Here is a 19,372-nt window from a genome sequence, read left to right on the forward strand (position 1 = left end):
TGCCTTATACCCTGAACTCCTTTTTTGTTTTGCTTCATGATAATTAAAAGCATTCTGCTTCCATGCTTTACTTTCTGGGCAAAGCTGAGCCCACCACTTCTGATTATAATAACAACACAGCATTCCTATTTCATATCCAAGGTAACCCAAGGTATTTTAATGACATAATAAATTTGATAAGGCAGTCTGGGAGCTGCATTGGTAAGTGCTCCCAATGCACTTGGCACAGTTTGCTGTTAGAGGGAATCCAATACTTCCAGCCTTATCTGAAAAACATACTGTATTTTTTACTTTAAAACATCATTTCCTGTCTGTATAAACTGGAGTTGAACCAAAAAAAGTAACCAAATACCTGTGGTGCTTCAAGTATTACTGAGAAATTTGTGTTATCTATTGGTTCTGGAGACCCAGGGCTGCTTTTGATGCTGCTGGTATCCACACCGTGCATTTTCTCCTCCTCTCTGCTGTCTCCCTAAAAAAGGTAATCCAAACAATGAGTCAGGAAAATAACAACAACAAAAAAAATCTCCCACATCTTTCAATAAATTAACAGCAAGAAGGAGAACCAGCCACTGGAAAAGAATTATAAAAATAGAAAGTCAAAAATGGAGAAGTCAACAGCTTTTATTCTTTGAACATATTGGTTCAGATGCTCTAAGACCTAAAGAGATGTGTAGGAAGGGAAGACAAATACAAGGATATGAACAATGAAATACCAATTTTTAGGAAAGGAAATAATATATTTAACAGCTTTCCTACACTCCTATTTCACAGCTCCTCTACCACTTTGAATTACAAGCACTTTCTCTTAACTGGGGCTTTAATTAATTTTGCCTGGGTGCCCTTGATGAACAATACTGCAGCATTCCCCAGTAAACTACTGTTCCAAAGCCTTGATTCCAGAAAAGGGAAATTCTGCTTGAATTTACAGTCTTGACTTCAAACAGAGCAGCTTTCTTTGATGTCAGTGGAGCTCAAGCAAGCCCTCAGCAGTGTCTGAGAGAGAAATGGGCTCCAGCTCACGTTTAACCGGGTTGCTGAAGTGCTGGAACCTGTGCACAGCGCACAGGGGTCTGCCCAGGCACATCTCCCAGTTCCACGTGGATGTTCTTGAAGGAGGAACTTGAGGATGCTGGTTTTGGACACTGAGCTGCCATTTGCCAGGACTTTTGGCCCTCTCAAGGCACAGCAGCTCAGCTGTTTCCCAAACGCACACGTGCCCTACGCTGAATTCTGCCCACAAACCCCGCGGGATGAAATAAGAAAAAAAAAAAAAATTAAAATCAATTCTTACCACTAAAGGCTTGCAGATCCCAAGGGAAACTGTCCCTGGGGGCACAGATTTCAGCACTTCCACTGCCTCAGCCAAGGTGGCACCATCCAGGTGTTTCTCGTTGACGAACACCAAGCGGTCGCCCGGCAAAATCTGCCCCCCGCGCTCGGCCACGCCGCCGGCCACCAGGGAGCTGATCACAATGGCTGTTCCTGCTGGATCCAAGGGGTCCTGGGGGGAAAACAACAAAAAGCAGCCCCAGGTGAAGGCCTTGAAAGGTGATGTTCGTTTGGGGTGTGTAAGGAGCACTCAAGCACGTTCATGCTCTGGTGCTACGGGGCTGAAGCGGCTGAGACGTTCAGAAAGCGCTGTCTGCCAACACTGCCAAGGTTTAGACTGTGCAAAAAGGAAGATATTCCATCACTTGCTTAATCCATTAAGAAATGTTAAGATCTGAAAGGTGACTGATACCCTGCCTGCCCTCTCCTTACACACACAGACACAGCCAGGCCAAGCTGCAAATAGAACAACAACAGTGGCAGCCTTCCACCAGCCTCCATCCAGCCTGGGACGTGCTAGTGTCACAGAAAATAACCACTCTGCACGTCACCCAAGGGCTTCAGAGCAGCAGAAATGATGGCAAAAGGAGCCACTGCGATGTCATAAATTTAATTCAAAATATGAGGCTTAAATGGAAGCCCCAAATATTGAAGAAAGAGCATTGATGTGGGGTGTGTGACTGCAGCGTTTCCGCTCTGTCGACTCCATGTGACAACTCAGAAGTGACATTTTTTCCACCTTAACAGGGAACAGGAGACAGCAACAGAAGAGTAACCAAGATTATTACTGAAGGCAAGGAACACTGTAGTGGTGGATGCAGAGACTGTCAAGCACAAAATATTACACACACTGTAAACTGATGCAAAGATATCCACTTCACTTAATATTTTATCCTGTATTAGCCTTTGCTTTGTCTCCTGTACCATTTCTATCATGCCTTCACTCATTAAAAAAATTATTCTCAGTCCAATAAAATTATAAATTATTATATACTGGCAGAAAGATATAAAACAAATATGGGGTTTTAATTTTTTTTATATTTTTTTTGTTTCCTCATTTGTTTTTTTAAGATTGCAATTACAGCCTTTCTCCCCCTTGCTAAGGGCTCATAAAGTTCAGAAATGCTCCTTGCATGCACTGGGTCTCCAAATACACAGTCATGGACTATTTTTCCCTTAGGACTTGCATCTTATTCAGGGCATGGGAGGGATAAAAAAAGGGCAAAATTCAAATCACAAAGACCACCATGAATTCAGCACCTCAGTGTTAATTTGAAAACAGGAACGCTTTTTAAGCCCTTTATTTTTATATGACTATACACTGCTTTCCAAGGGCACATGTTTTTTAAGGTATGTGCAAACATATGAGGCAATGCCTGTAATATCTGTAAAAGGCTGGAATTAGAGAAGTGAAATTAGAGTTCAGCAGCAAGAGCCACGCAGGAGCTGGATTCAAGTAAATAAAGATCAGCAACAATTCTCTCCTGTTCTGCTGCTCGATCCTGCCCTTTTACAATTTTATAATTTTACCATTTATCCGCAGTGCACACAAGATGTTTCCTCCTGAGTGTCACGTCCTGGCAGCCAAGCCCAGCAGGCTCCCTGTGCTCACCTCCTGTGCCAAGGTGCTCGTGCTGCCTGTGCCCAAACCTGCTGCACCTGGTGCTCAGGGAGGATTCCCTGGGCTTCCAACAGCATCCCCTCAGGAGATTTCCAGGAACAAACTAAAGCCCAGCAAGTTCAGAAGAGCAATCCAAAGGGATTCCAAAATGTGAAGGGAAAAAAGAGCTTTAAGTGTTGGATGTTGGAAAACTGAAGTCACTGCTGCCCTTTGTTCTTGCCAGCAAACCCCAACCACCCTGGAACCAGCACAGACTTGTAAACTGGTTTTAATCTGGGGGGTTGCTCCACTGGAAATCAGAAATAACCTTCTGGACTTCTCTGCAGAGCCAGGATCCAGAGAGCCCCTTCCCAGCAAGCAAGGCACTGTTCACACGAGGGAGGCTTTGCAGGAGAACCAAACCAGCAAGTTTTCCTATCATGGGCTCCTCTTGCCGTGGCCAGGGAGGTTGTTGCTGGTTCCCTGAATGGGTGAATGCTCTCTCAGCAATACAACACCTCTGCTGACACAACAGCTTTTATAATATGACTTTTGCTGGCTTAGCTATATTGATAAAAAATGAACGAAACAAACCCAGCACTCGCCCCCACCCATGCAGATAAGCTGACAAAATTCTGTGAGTGAAGGACTGGCCCAGTAATGTCAGTGCTGGCTAAGGATGGGGCAGGACCAGGTTCAAAACCCTGCTCTGTCTGATCTAAATCAGTTCTTTTTTGGGTTCTGGATCAGAACCACTTAAGCAGAATATGGGACTCTCACCATCAGCTGCTTCTATGCAGGGTCAGTGGCCTGACCACCACATCTCTGATGAGAAGCAGTCCTGTTTCAACTCACCACTGAAAGAAAACCAGTTTTGCTCAATAAATCATCATGTTTTGGTAAGAGATAATTGAGCTGAAAGAAGTGTTCTAAAAGGAAGAGAGATCCTGCAAAGCAGTAGCTAGAGGCAGAGAAGTTTTGAGGACAATGTGGTTATTTCCCTGCTTCACTACACACACCAGCACAAGCCATACACTGGAATTGCTCCATGAAGAGCAGCAGAAATCTCAAAAAAAGGGGGCCCACGTTAAAAACTGTTGTGCAGGCAAGCAGGAAACAATTCCACTGCTGATTTCAAGCAGAGGGAGCTGTTGCACAGGGAGAGAAGAGCGGGATGAGCTGCACAGGGAGAGCTCAGCAGCAGCACCAGCAGTGCTCAGAACCTCGTGGCTCACCAGTGCCTGGACCACGATGTGATTGCCACAAGGAATGCAACAAAAGCTGCACAAGAGGCACAGACCCACTGAACTGCAAGGTGTAATCATGTATACCCATACTCTCTCTGTAATTAATATTCTAGCACAGTGGTGAATTGCACTGTGCTTTCCTTATCTAAACCAAAGGAACACTGGGAATTTTTTTGAAACCTTGCCTGATGATTTACCCTCAACCCCAAACACACCCTAAAGAATAACCTGCTAAAACAAGACAGCAAACACCAAATTCACATTTTCTAAATGGTGAGTGCAACTGGGCCGGGAGGGCTGTTGTCTTGTTTTTGAAAGAAAGCAGTGCTTGCAGCAGGATGAAAAACAGATCCTTTCCTCCTATACTGAGTGCAAAAGGTACAGTTTGTGTACAGTTAGTATAGTTAAGAGGCAAGTTCACCCCCACAGTGGGATTTCAGGGCTAACTTCACATTAACTGAGAAGCTAGAACCATTCCAAGTTACCAAAGAGCACCAGAGTGACTGCACACCTACCCCGAGGCTCTACACTCACTTAACTTGGCTCAAAGTGATTTTTAGTCACCAGCAGGCAGGAGCAGATTTCAGCCTCCACTTTAAAGTGAAGGCTTGTTCACTGGGATGGAGTTTGCAACTCTCCCCCCAAACCCAGAAGTGACACAATTTCAGCATTTCAAGAAATTATCACATGGCTTTGTGTCAGAGCACAAGGGGAGTGCCATGGACAACCCCCTGTGAACTGGTCATGTTAAAATGAACACAAACCACACAAACATAAAGCCTGGAAAAGACCTCCAAGATCGTCACAAACAGGCCTTGGCACATTTAAAGAGGAACTTTTACCTTTCCTGTAGGATTCCAGTACACCAATGAATAATGATTCATTTGAGCAACGAGGAGAAGACACGGACTGCAAAGCAGTGAGGAGACAAAGCCCCTGAGGCCAACAGCTCATTTTTAAGAGAAGAATCACATGCTGAAACGTTTGCCACTTGTGTAAACGCTGACAGCTGCCCCCTGCCATGCAGCAGCAGCAGCCCAGGACAGTGGCCCCCAGGTAACCCTTGGAGGAACACCTGAGCTGTGGCTGCTGTCCTCCCCTCTGTGCCACAGCCAGCCATGGATTCTAGGAACTTGTTTAAAATAGCCACAATTTATTCATACTTAGCACACCATATATTTAACTATGCTGAACCATAGGTTTTCCCTTCTCTCCCCCACCCCACTCCTCATCAAAACCCACAAATGTTTCCCAGAGTCCAGGTGTCAAATTTTTCTCCTTATTTTCAGAGCCCCATTTGTTCTGGATTCATTTAGCAGTGGAGAGTCAGGCAGGGGCCACTGCAGTTGCTGCCTCTGGGGTGCCTGGGTTTGGGGCAGTATGAAATCTCTTAAAAACTTGAGCTCTGCTAAAATGTTAAGTCCCAGGAGTGAAGAGAGTCCTGCTGCAAGGCTGGAGCTGCAGCTTTATCGTGGCTTTGATTACCAAATGGGCACCAAACACCCACACTCAGAATGCCCTGGGAAGCAAACCTGAGACAGAACCAGTGCTGCTGACCTCTGCCCATCCTGCTGGGACAGAAAAGTGATAAACCAGGCTGGCTGTTCCCTTGTCCCTCCCAAAAGGTGAGGTGTGCAGCAGCCAAGAGAGGGCACTCCAGGCCAGCCCAGCTCCCAGCACCGCAGGCATTCCCTGCTCTGACAACCCATCCCCATTCACCCATCCAGCCCCTCCCTGGGCTGAGGATGAGGAGCACTGAAACTCCAGCTCCACTGGATGGGAGCAGCTCCCACGTTCGCCGGAGTTCTGTTTGTGTTTTGCTTTTTTTAAAGGCTCCTATGAAAATGTAAGACAAAGCTGCGGGTGACTGACATTCCCTGTGCAAAGTCACTCTCACTTAGTTACAGGCTATATTAGTTTTGGCATTGCTTGAGATCTAAATCCAGCTAGCCTGACTTCCTAGAATATTTCAGCTTTCTTCAAGCAACAAACTGCCTGCTGCCACAAAAACACACATCCAAAATAGAATGGCCAAGGATCCCAAAAGAAACAGTTTGAAACTTTTTTCCCCCCCTGTGCCATTTTTTGATTTATCTGAACATTTTTACAAGTGCCAATTTGTATACTGCAGGTTTCTGTGAGGGAGCCAAAACAAACGCCTTGGAGCTCAGAGGTCAGAGCAGCTCAGCTTCATTACATTTTGCATGGGACCACTTCCAGGTCTAACACACATATATCCATATTTAAAACTCTTCAGTGAATAAGATACCAGGCTGGAAGACTCTTAGACACAACACTTTTTGATGCTGAACAAGGAAAAGACACCCATCAACAGCGAAAAGAAGCAGAGGCATTTTATGTTTGTCTCATTATTATGTAGAACAAAGGTAGAAGTGCACATGAGTAATGTACCTGCCTGCTCAGGGTTGTGAAATGGCTCAAAATACTCATCCATGCTCTCATTTTGTGAAGTGCCTGTGGCTCCCTTTGCAGAGCCACCCTTCACAGTGACCCCAACAATGCCAATGGGATGCAAGAGCCAAGACTGACAAGAACCTTTTTTTGTGCCTTTTCAAAGCACAAAGTGCCTCCAACAGACAGGGAAGAGAGGGACAGCCAGCTGTGAGTGAGGTCTGATTCCCTCCTCAAGGTGGCCTCACTTTAGGAGTGAGACTCAAGGTCCAAACTTTCTGTTCACTCACTCCAACACGTTTACAGCAGTAGGAACTGCCAAAGGCACTCTAAGGCCTGGAAAAACATCCCTGAGGAAGTGCTCCACTGGTTTTCGTTAGATCCACTGCATCTGAGTGAAATTCGAAGCATTTCAGACCTGTTGCAGTCAGCAGGGCTGCTCAGGAAGGAGATTACACAATGCACAGCCTCTGGCTGTACCAGAGAAATAAACTGCAGGCTGATGTGCTGAAGCAACACAAACTTAAATACAGAGCAGTACTCGAGGAGGAACGCTGAACTTTGCTGTGATGTAAGGCAAAGCCCTGGAAATAAAACATTACTATTTATTGATCTGCAGTGAGGGAATAAAGCAATGAATTTCAGAAGCTCTGGTGTGCAGCCGGCATTAATCAAAACTTCTGTTGTGGGAAATGTCAGCAAAGAAACAGGAATTCGCAGGGAAGGGGGGAAAAAACCAGCAACAAACCACGCAGAGCCCCACCCAAAGGAGGAGAGGGAACAGCAAACTAAAGAGGAGGAGGAGGAGGTGGCACAATGGGTTTCCCACAGCAGGCTTTCATCATGTGGGATCTGAAATCCTATCAGCCTTCCCCAGCAAGAACCAACACGGTGGCCGTGGGTGACTCAGCCGGGTCTGGCAGGGCTGGAGAGCTCAGCACAGCTCCCACCCCTCTGCTGTGCAGCAGGGACCCCAGGGAAAAGCCCTCACACACTACTGCTCTTCCCAAACAAAAAGATCAAAGATAGGCAGTGGCTCTGGGCGCTCTCAGTGTCACCGTGCAGTGGACTCAGGTGCCTGTTGCTATCTTTTAATTTATCAAACTTCTCAATCCATCCAAGGTTTTATCTGCCTTTCATATTTGCTCTCGACTGAGCTAAAGTCTCAGGGATTACATTCATTAGGCTCTCTTAATATCTTAGACTTTCAGACTTTCCAGCTCCAGAAAAAACACACTGAGTGCTGACTACAGGGAAAAGCCACAGAGATAAGGAAAAAAAAAAATCCCTGAACTCATAAGGAAGTGGAGGAAAGCCACTGTGTGATGAGATAAAGAAGGGATAGAGATGTGTGGGAAAGAAGAAAAAAATACCAACAAGCCAAAGGAAAAAAGTACAAATGGTATCACCTACACAGCCTGTGCTCAGCAGGCCTTAACACAGGTTGTGGGTTTGATCTGCTTTCAGATTCAAAGAATTCCTGAGCTCAAAATCCAAGCAGAGAGCCCAGCAGCCTTGCACCAGCGAGGTGAGCCAGCCTCAGCACTGGGAAAAGTCTGTGGAAGTGCAGGATGTGTTTTTACACAAACCAGAGCTCTCCTCTGCATGAAAACCTTGCCTCACAAACAGCAAACACATGAATTATGGAAGACTTGCTGCAGAAAAAGCTGCAAAATAGAAGTGGGGACAGAGGACAGGCTGGGATTTATCCAACAGAGATCTGCAAACAGTGATTTGGCCCAAAGAATCACAGAATCCCAGACTGGGTTGGGTTGAAAGGGAACTTAAAAGCTCATCTCATTCCACACCTACCTCTATCCCAGGGGCTCAGAATGCCATCCACCCTGGCCCTGAACACCTCCAGGGATGAGGAACAGGGTGGACAAGGGAGCAGACAGAAGGCTTGGCAGAAAGGTTGCAGAGAATTTTAAGGCTGCAGTGAATCACACTGAGAACAGAGAGAAAATTTCAAGTGCAACAGGATTCCTTGGATTTGGGGAGCAGCATCTTCCAGCAGGGTGAGGTACTAAGAAAACAGAACACCTCATAACTTCCATGAGTTTTCAGGATGCTTCACACTTATCCATCAGCACCAACATCTACCTCAAATCTCATCATTTCAGAACAAATTCTGAGCTGTCTGGGCTGAGCTCTTCCACACCCACTGCTCCATCATCTCCACATGCCCACTGCCAGGCCTGCACAGCTTCCTCCAGCCTCATCCACCTTATCCCAGCCTGGCTGAGATTTACCAAGTGGTTAACAGAAAATCCAGCTACAGTTTTGTCCCTTTAAATTCTCGCCTTCTCTCGCAGGCAGAAGACATCTGTGGAATAATAATGAATTTCTTTGGTTTGGGGTTTTTTGTGTTTTTATTAAAAGCTATTCTTTCTAGCAGGAAATGAAAAAGAACAACCAGATTGGAGAATTTGGGGGAAGAAGGGAAAACATTTCTAAAGGTTAATAGTAATAATACTGCTCAGCATTTCTTTCATGGATATGCGACAAAGCAAAGAAAAACAGATGTTTCCAGTAATGCTCCAGCTTCTCTGCAAACTCAGGTATTGTCCAGAGCTGCTGCAGCTCACAGGGACAGGAGGGATGCTCCTACAATTTGCTCCACAAGACAGCAAAAGGAGGGATCAGGAAAATCTCAGTCCTTTACTGAATGCAGGGCAATTTGGGGATCAGCACAGCTCTGTGAAAGGCAGGTCCTGCTTGGCCAAAATCTGCTGCCCTGGGTCTGCCTGGGGTAATGCAGGGCTGAGAGAAGAGCACTTCAATAACTGCATAAAGGCAAAGATAACAGCAGTGCTAATTCTAATAAATATAGTGAAAATGGACATAACAAAAAGAGAGAGAGAGAGGAGTAAAACCTGATACAAACAAGCGGTGCACAATCCTGGTGCCCAGCCTGCTCCTGAGCAGTGATGAACCCCTCCTGGCCAACTCTCCCCATGTACAGATCACATAAATCATGTATCATCCTATGGAATATCCCTCTGGCTAGTTCAGATCACCTCTCCTGGCTTCTGGTGCTGCTCCTCACTGGCAGAGCATGGGAAACTGAGAAGTCCTTGACTCAGAGTAATCGCTACTTAGCAACAACTAAAACATTACCCTGTTATCAACATTGTTCTCATGCTAAATCCAAAACACAGCGCTGCACCAGCTACTCAGGAGGGAAATTAACTCTATCCCAGCCAAACCCACAGCACCTGCTTAGCGTGGATGGGGGAAAGGCTGTGGAAGTGTCTACCTGGAATCCTGTGAAGCCTTTGACGCTGTTTCCCACAGGATTCTCCTGGCAAAGCTGGCTGTGCATGGCAAGGATGGCCAAGAAGGCCAACGGAACCTGGCTTTTGTCAGCACTGCTGTGGCAGCAGGACCAGGGCAGTGCTTGTCTCCCGTGCTGGGCACTGCTGAGGTGCCTGGAATCCTGAGGTCACAAAAAGAAGGACATGGAAGGGCTGGAGTGTGTCCAGGGAAGGGAATAGAGCTGGGGAAGGGGCTGGAGCCCAGGAGAGGCTGGGGGAGCTGGGAAGGGGCTCAGCCTGGAGCAAAGGAGGTTCAGGGGGCCCTTGTGGCTCTGCACAGCTCCTGCCAGGAGGGGACAGCCAGGGGGATCTCGGGTGTGCTCCAGGGAACAGGGATAGGAGGAGAGGGAACGGCCAAATTGCATCAGGGGAGGTTCAGGTTGGATACAAAGAAAAATTCCTTCCCCAAAAAAGCTGTCCAGGCCTGGCACAGCTGCCCAGGGCAGTCCCCATCCCTGGAGGGATTGAAAAGCTCTGTGGATGTGGCACTTGGGGACACGGGGCAGTGCTGGCCTTGGCAGTGCTGATGGGGACTGAAAGGTCTCAGGGGACTTTCCCAACCTGAATAATTCTATGACATTCCTCCCTAACTTGTCATTTAGAGTCCTGCTGATGGCCCCCTCCAGCCCAGTGTCAGGGAACACCCAGTCCCCAAGGTGACCTCCTGCTCCAGGTTCTCCAGATCTCTTCCTGTGGGTCTGTCTGTGTCTTGGTGTGAGACACACAGAAATCTCTTTGATTTCTTATTGAAGTGGTCTCTGCTCTCTCAAGGCGTTAGTAGTACTGCAGGTTTTGGAATCCACTAATCGCGAACACCTCAGAAACTTCTCCAGGAATGTGCTGAACTGCATTCACCGGCTCTGAGGTCCTGGAAAGTAGTTTTTAAGCTGAACTCCAAGAGAAATTTTCAAAAAGCTACACTGAATTCAATTCATGACACACTATTAAGAATTATTTTACACATGAAGCAGCTTAATATGATTTAAAGGATGTAGAACTTTCCCATAGGGGGAGAGAAGCAAATCCTCCGTGAGATGAGTACCAACACAGCTGGTACTGAGGCTTACAGAACTTTGATGTTAATGAATGTGGATGGGTTGTAGAGATGGGAGAAAAGCTGCCTTTATCAGTTTTCCCAGTACCAAGCTGATAGCCATTGTAAAACTGCTTTTTAATACAGCTGTGCAGCTTTTGCCAGTAAGCCACAGGTTTCCATCACATGATCAGGTGAAAATGTGTTTAACAAAGACATGAATATGCTTCTTTGTTCATAACAAACTTATCACAAGAATAGACAAAGCTCAAATTATCACAAGAGGGCAAACGTTTAGCCAGCAACTTGTCAAAGCATTCCAGCCTGCAGCTCACTGCTGAACAGACCAAGAAAGTAAAAAAAAAAAATATATATAATCTACATGAATACCACCTTCTACAAATAAGAAGTCAGTTTGCTTTTTTTTTTTTTTTGTAACTCTACATCTGGAGCCTGTTTGGGGCATAAAGAAAAGAGGAAAGATATTTGGAGACACTTAAATTGCTTCACTTCCTGCCGTGAATGACTATGCAGTGATTTTGTTAGAAAAGAGAAAACAATTGTTTCCCATGCTCCCTGGGAGAAGGACAAAACATAACCTGCTGAATGTGCAGCAAAAGAGACTTCAGCTCTACAGCACGAAAAACTGCTACTAATAACAAAGGGAAGGCAGGAATAAGGCAGCTGTGGGGTCCCTATTGCTAGAGCACAGGAAAATCCCTGGAGCACTGACCCAGGCAGGCACAATTCACCCTGCTCCTCCAGCTCAGGGCAACCTGGAGCTCCTGAGTGCTGAAATGCCTCTTCCTGCTCCCATGGATCACTTGGAGCAGGTGAGTCCATGAGTTCCTCCAGCCAGCCAGCTCTCCAGGGCAGCTGGAGTGTGCCAAAGCAAGCAGGCACTGGGGACTTATCTCTCAGCACAGACAGGGAGAAACAGCATCTCACAGTCCTTCCCAGGAGTTGTGTAAAATGTCAAACCACCCCTCACCCTCTCCAGTTTCATGCACTCTGAAACAGCTGCTTTGAAAAGACTCTGACTTCAAAAGCACAGTAAATTAAGCTCCACATAAAGTCCATTCAGCTTTTTGTTTAATTTGATAAAAGCTCATCAGACCATTCAAGTTACCTTCTGGTCAATACTGCCTCAAGAAATCTGCAATTCAGCTACCTGTGGTTTTTCCAATATTTCTGTAAAACATTACTGACAGAATCTGTTGGCCTGCAATGCATCAGGTCTTTGCTAAAGAACCTTCTATCCTGCTGGGATCTCTTCATTTTCTCTATAAGTCTTTTGGGATTTTTCTTTCCTCTTGCTCTAATGCCCTGGGGTCGCAGTTGTTTTTACACAGCATTTCTTCTCTGTTTTACCCTGATAATGTGTCTTTCAATTTCTTTCTAAGGAAGAGGGATTGCTCTCAAAAACAATGGCTCAGCTCTGCCAGGAGGCTGGATGGGGCTTGGAGCAACCAAGGCTGTGGTGGAAGGTGCAGGGTTTGGAAGTGGATGAGAGTTAGGATCCCTTCCAACCCAAACCATTCTGGGATTCTGTGATCAGTTCCAGGCTAGGCAGATTTACTGTTATAAGCTGGATACTTTCAGGTCTGACTGCAGCCCCTTTCCACCCCAGGTGATCCCAAACCACTCCACCAGCAGGTCCTGGGTCCCTCCCTCCCCAGCAGAGCTCACTTGGCACTACCTGTGCCAGCAGCACCACATAAAGGTCAGTGAGGAGGTGAAAGGCAGAGCAGCCTCTCCAAGTGAGAGGAGAAGGAAATGAAGGGAGCAGAGTGTGCTGCTCCATGGAGGGGCTGAGCAGCACAGCTTTCTAATGGCCAGGAGACCTCTGCAGCCTTCCCACCTCAGCACCATCAAGAAAAAGCAGTGCCTGGCCAGGAGCTTTCACCAGCTCCCAACACAGTGATGACAAGAGAAAAAAACACAAGAGATTTCATTTTAAGACTTCTTCAGTGTTTCTTATTTAAATAAATGGAAAAAATCCAGTGAAATCCATCATTTCAGGAGTTCACAGGATCAGCTTCCCATCCACCTCCCCTCTCGCCAAGTACTGACCTTGCTGCCAGCAGAGCAGCAGTCTCAAAAATTTTACATTTCCTACAACATTATTACAAATTACAATATTCAAAGGGGGAAAAAGGGGTTTTTTTAATACACAGAGACCACAGGAAAATGAAGAATATCCTATATAAAAACTACCCTGTCATAGCAAAAGGGGTAACTCCACCCCAAAGTTTTATGAACCTTATTAAAAAAAGGAAGTTTTAAGCTCTGTTTTAAGCCCTTAAATCCCTAAAGACAATCAAAAGAAAACACAGGACAAAGTAGAAATACTATTGATTATGCATAATTGGTATAATTAATTTGTAATTAGTTCATTAAAATATATAGGCATTGGAATTATGCTTGTACATTTCTGGGAATATCCTGCAAGTCACTTGGGATGTGCTTATCATTTATTTGATAGATGAAACGTTATTAGAAAGACAGCCCATTAAAAATTAATATGCCAGAGTAATAATTTTCTCGATCTCAGCATTCAGTTTTCCCTGTACTCAGACTCCTATTCTGCCTCACAAAGAATTTTTATTAATTCTGTTTTGCAGAGCATGACTTGGGAAGCACAGCATTTAGGACAACTGAGGCACAGCAGCCTTTATGCTGAGCATGCAGCCAGTTTTGAGGAACAAAATATTATAAATGATATACCACAGGAGTGTTCAGCACATGATCTAATTCTACAACCAGATTTAAGATGAAAAAGCTTTGTGCTTGAAAGCAAGCAGGAAGAAACTTGCAGAGCAAGGGAGCAGCCTGGTCTGTAACTGCTGAGCATTCTTGTGCTTCTGCAGCATGTCTGGCATCTCTCACTGTCAGAAAGGGATCAGCAGGACTCCAGAGCTCCCTGAACACTGCAGGGAACAGCCCCAGTCCCACCCTGGGGCTGGGATCCACTGGGATCCACCATTTCAAAGGTGCTCCTCCACTTTTGTGTGGGGCAGAGTCAGGTGGGGCAGTAGAGCACCACCACTTTTTAACCCTGACACCACTTCCCTGTTCCCACTGAGCTTCCTGAAGTCCCTCCAGTGTTTCTGAAGTGTCATTTCAGCCAACAGCTACAGAAATTATTGGGTCTGAAAAACCCAGGATAGCCACATCACCTCCACCAAGCTGGGTATGAAACACCAAACTTTCCTTGAATTTCTGTAATGGACAGAGCCACTCCTTGTGCGTTAATTTCCAACAAAATCTCCCCTTCAAAAGCATTTTCCTCCCCACCCGACCTCCACCAGCACTGTGGCAGCTTAGAAAGGCTGGTCACTCACTGAGGATGAAGATGGGCCATGGCAAGACCCATCTTCATTGAAAAGTACCTAAAAAAAAATCAAATTCGTATTCTTCAAATGGAGCAAAATCAGCAGTGGCTACACAGCACAAGTAGTATCATTTGCCATTATAAAGCTTGAATATTCTCCTGTAAAACAAAGAACATGTGCCTAAAGAAAAACCTTTCATGTTTTAAAGAAGGGTCTCCAGGTCCTTTAAGGCACAATTAAATACTGCTGTAATTCTGTGCTTCCCAGCAAATCTGAGTTAAGAATTCCAAACACTCTCCCAGGAACCACACACGATTTTTTTTTTGTTTTGTTTTGTTTTGGTTTTGTTTTTTTTCCCCTTGCCTCCACTGTAGCATGGACAATTATTTATTTTCTTTGCCTTGCACTCAAGGATGTGATGGATGTATTTACATAAACACACACAAAGCCACAGATATCTCTCTATAAAAATTAATCTGCAGATGATGAAAAGTGTAAAAGATCTAAGAGGCAACTCCCAAACAAAAGAACACACTTTATACACTTTATACATAAATATCTTGAAATTATAAAGATCTGAGATTAAGTGGTTTACCACTCATTTAGAATTGATTAGAATGTATTTAAATTTAGCTGAAAGTACCACAACATTGCTCGTGTATTTGCATCTGCGAATAAGTAAATAAAAAGCCTGCTATTAAAGCCTTCATTAATTCTGATTATATGAGAACTTAAAAGCAAATCTGTGTATTACTGCTCTGTAAAGACTCCCAGCAACTCTAGAGTAGAGCTGGCACTGCAACACAACATGTGTCAGCTAAAATGACTAACAGGATCTATTTTCAGTAATCTTAAATCGCACTGCTAAAATATAGAATTAATGGGTTTGCATAATACTTCAAATATTTTTTTTTTCCTTCTAATTCATTCCCAATTCCTGCCTTATTGTATCAAAAAGTGAATTTTATATCACTTGACATTTATGTACAACAGTTGAACACATTTCATTAAACTACAATGTTTAGGCAGCACTCAGATGTGATGTGTATATTATTATAAAGAGTGATCCAGCTATTTTATTTCCTTATAAATATGATGAGTGGAGGTTTAAAAAAATCTATCATCTTGACTGGAAACATGAAGAATGTTTCATTCTGACTACAGATTTTGAGAGTTTCTACATATTTAATTGAGGACAGGGTTTTTGAAAGAAGGATTCATTAATTTTGGTAGCATTTCCCGCCAACTAAAGACCTGTCAGTTTCTAAGGAGTTTAACAATTAAGAATATAATCATCTCCAACTAATACCCAAGAACCTTCACTTGCCACTCTGACAGCTGAAAAGCCGTCCTAAGTTAGAACAAACAACAACAAAAAAACCACCTTGCCCAACATTTAGTCATTAAACTCAGAGTTATGGGGAGCAGCTTGTTAAAAGATTTTGCACTTTATCATGTCCAATAATCAGAGGTTTAGAACACTCCATACTTGATAGAGTTGGCTCCAAAATACATTACTTTTCCCTACAGTTCCTAGGCCCAAGTGTCAAGTCCATTACTCAGTAATCAACATCACAAACCATTTTAAGGCACTGTGCAAGACAAGGGATCAAAGGGAGTTTTAGCATTCAGTTATACAGAAAAGTATACCTGATAGTCCAAAATGCTGAATCCTAAACCATTTTTGTCTTTCTCCAGCTCAATAACCTTCACATCAGGAGACCATAATGCCAATTCCCCTTCTTCCTCCTCAGGATTAAAGCCTTCCTCGGGTTTCACCTGGAAAAGAAAAGCTCTGGTTCAAATACCACTTTCTCAGTTCTTTACGAACACTATTCCTTCAATATTTTGATTATTAATGATGCATACATGCCCTAAAATATGACCTTTTATGGAATTAAAACTTCACTGAGCATTATGAATAGTTTTCTCCAGCTTGCTGCCTTGAGTACTCCCCTGGGCACAGGCCTACATGTTTTGAGCATCAGAGCCCAACCTGGCACACAAATACCCGTGTGTTATTAGTCTAATTAATTGGTAGAATATTACTAACCTGTTACACGTTGATGAACTTCAGCTGTCCCATTAGATGCATAAAGGAAAAAATAAATAGCATAAAAGATTTAACCACAGACAGCTAATAGAAAGGCCAGGCAATCAGAAAAGATGAGAAGCCAAGCTGTAAATACTTTTGCAAACAGGAGCAACCACAAGTGTCAAGCTTTACTTTGAGACTTCAAAGCTCCTGCGACAGAAAGAAACTTCTAACTTTTAATTTTTTTTTCCCCCCCACCCCAGTTCTATAAAAACCTACTCAGAACACGGAAGCAATCAGCTAATGGTGGCAAGGATGTGATTTAGTGTAACTCAGAGCTCTCACTCACCTATTAAGTGTGGGGATGATGAATGGGATGTGCAGTCAGCAAAGCAGCGCGGTGATTTACCCACCTTGTCTTCCCAGGACAATGAACTTCCTCAACACCAACCCGTGAAAACCCAGAAACACGGGGATTTTCCCCCGAAATCTACTGTCCTTTTGCACAAGTGGGGGGCAGGAGAAGCATTACCTGCTGCTCTGGAGGGGACACTGCCACGGGGGGCTCGTCCACCCAGGACTCGGTGCCGTCGCTGAAGAGCCGCCGGCAGCACACCAGGGTGAAGGGGGGTGGCACCTCCTTGAGGAAGGTGACAGCCTCACGCCGGGACCTGCCACACAGCTGCACCCCGTTCACCTGCAGCATGGGACCACACAGCCACACAGACAGAATTAAAGGGTATCCACCACGTTATTTTAATTTTTTTTTTTTTTTTTTTTTGGCGTAGATTTTTCCCCCACCCGAGCCTGAAAGTCTGATTTTACCTGGAGGTTCTGGCACAGCTTGCATGGTTTTATTAACATATGCTTCTGAACAATATGTACATTATTGTAAAACTTCATCTCCAAGATCTTGTGACTACTGACTGCTGCATCAGGTCTCTTTAGCTTCCTCTAACTTCTTTTCTGCTCATTCCCTTTCCAAGCCTAAACCTTTCCTAGAATTCCTATTTCTTTCTCACCTGCTTCTTTGTTGGGGATATTTTTTCAGTGCTAGGCTTATGTATTTGAATTTAAAAAGATAAAAGAATTAATTGTCCCACAATATTTTAAGCAAACACAGGTTCTGAGCTCTGATCAAAAAACTTGAAGTCAGAACTACCACAACTAGTTTAAAAGTTTGGCTCAATAACCTTAGAGGTGTTTTCCAACCTTAATGATTCTCTGATTCTAACTTTGCCAATTTAAAACGTAACAAAGTGACTGAAACTAAAACAGATCCTATAGAAAACAGGTGAGAATGTTTGTACAGTAAGAAAGAAACCAATTACAGCAAGCAATTAACCAGAAAGGCCTGACAAGGGTCAAGCTTACTATACCATAAACTCAAGATTGTGAGTGATTAACAGATCACTGTTAATGGATGTTCTAATCCACAGACTTGGAAAAAGAAAATAAAAATAAGAGAGATAGAGAGATAAGCTAGCTAGATAAGCTAGCTAGCTAGCTAGCTAGATAATGGTGCTTTAAAAATGGGAACTTTTTTTGCAGCTGTCTCATCTCTGGAAATGTCCAAGGCCAGGCCGGACAGGGCTTGGAGCAACCTGGGATAGTGGAAGGTGTCCCAGGGTGGGACTGCATGGGTTCAATGTCCCTTCCAGCCCAAACCATTCTGTCACTCTGTGACTCTACTTCTGCAGGAAAACATGAGGGATTCATCCTCTTTTACCTATTTTATAACCTTTTATATCCCGAGGGTTCCTCTCTGCTCCACAGAGCTGTCCCCAAATGTGAGGACAACAGGATGCCAGCAGGCGTCATAAATCACCTGGGTTAGCCAGCACTGCAGCCCCAAAAGAGCAGGGCTTTAACCCAATCACTGCTCTGGACTCAGTCCCAAGACCTTGTGTCCTCCAGGGATTTTTTCAGGCTGCCTCAAGCCTCTTTCACAATCAAATGTCCACAGTGCAGCCACTGGTTTGGGAATCCAGCACCTCATCCAAGGCACTCCCCAGCAGGAGCCAAGGCACAGCAGGTGGGGTCACTGAGGATTGCCTTCAGCCCTTCCCTCCACACCCACACTGCAAAGGAACCCACACCTGATCCAAGAAAACAGCATGGGAACGTTCACCAGACATGGACACACCTTTGTATGTGTGCACTTGAGGCAGAGCCTCTCCTTAAACCTCCCAGATCTCTCTTCAGTCTTATTCAAGGCTCCACAGCAATCCCACTTTAGCCAACATCTGCTTCCTGATCACTTCTATTTTTCCCCCCCACTCTGTGCTTTTTGCAGTGTAAATATAGCTTGGACTGCTGGGAAACACAGAGCTCCTCTCACACTCCACATCCCAGCCAAGCAGAAAAATTCAGAGTGGTGGAACTGGTCTCCACCAGGGCAAGACAAACTGCTCTGGGCTTCTTCTGCAAGAATTACAGCAAGTGCTGAGCTATCAGCCTCGTCCATTAGTTGATTATTTAAGCAGAAGGATCCACACGTAAGGATTTTTTAATGCTTGGAGAGTGGCAGCACGGTGGAAAGCTCCCAGCACTTCTCAGCATCCCGTGATGGATGGGGAAGAGCTGCTGTGCACCCCCCAGCAGACCTGGGGACTCCCATTTCTCCTCCTGCAGCTGCCAGAAATCAGCCTCTGAGCAGGCAAGGTGCCCTACACCCACTCATTCAGCACATCAGCCCTCAAACAGCAGGGAAATGCTACAACAAAAGGGCACCAAAAAGCAATTTACTCCTGAAAAAGAACACAGTGGAATTAGCTGAAATGAAGGGCAGGGGAGGGGTATTGTGCTGTCTGTCATAATTCAAACACATCATTAAAAATAATCAACATTCAACCTCACTGTACATTGAAAAAAAAAAAAAAAAAGAAAGAAAATCCTTGCTGATCATATTTTAATCCCAAATGCATCAGGCCCAGGTAAGGCTGCTTATTTGGGGAATGGGCTGTCACTTTTTCCACTGCAAACCCCTATTTAAGGGGATTTATAACTTGGCTGCAAAAACACAGCCAGGGCTAAACCTGGCACTTACAGCTTTAGCCCC

General features: G+C 44.7%; 1 protein-coding gene across 10 annotated transcripts in view; it reads right to left on the reverse strand.

The window, feature by feature from the left end:
• The window catches only part of PATJ (PATJ crumbs cell polarity complex component), a 141,039-nt gene that overhangs the window by 91,641 nt on the left and 30,026 nt on the right, over positions 1-19,372 (reverse strand). For all 10 annotated transcript variants that reach the window (XM_059853657.1, XM_059853659.1, XM_059853656.1 and 7 more), the window contains 4 exons: positions 16,844-17,008; positions 15,927-16,055; positions 1,295-1,504; positions 353-472 (listed from right to left, as the gene is read on the reverse strand). In XM_059853657.1, the coding sequence (XP_059709640.1) occupies positions 353-472; positions 1,295-1,504; positions 15,927-16,055; positions 16,844-17,008 (624 nt within the window). The remainder of the gene's footprint in view (positions 1-352; positions 473-1,294; positions 1,505-15,926; positions 16,056-16,843; positions 17,009-19,372) is intronic.

The sequence above is a fragment of the Haemorhous mexicanus genome, chromosome 9 (genome assembly GCF_027477595.1).
Source record: "Haemorhous mexicanus isolate bHaeMex1 chromosome 9, bHaeMex1.pri, whole genome shotgun sequence".
In the NCBI taxonomy this organism is placed as follows: Eukaryota; Metazoa; Chordata; class Aves; order Passeriformes; family Fringillidae; genus Haemorhous; species Haemorhous mexicanus.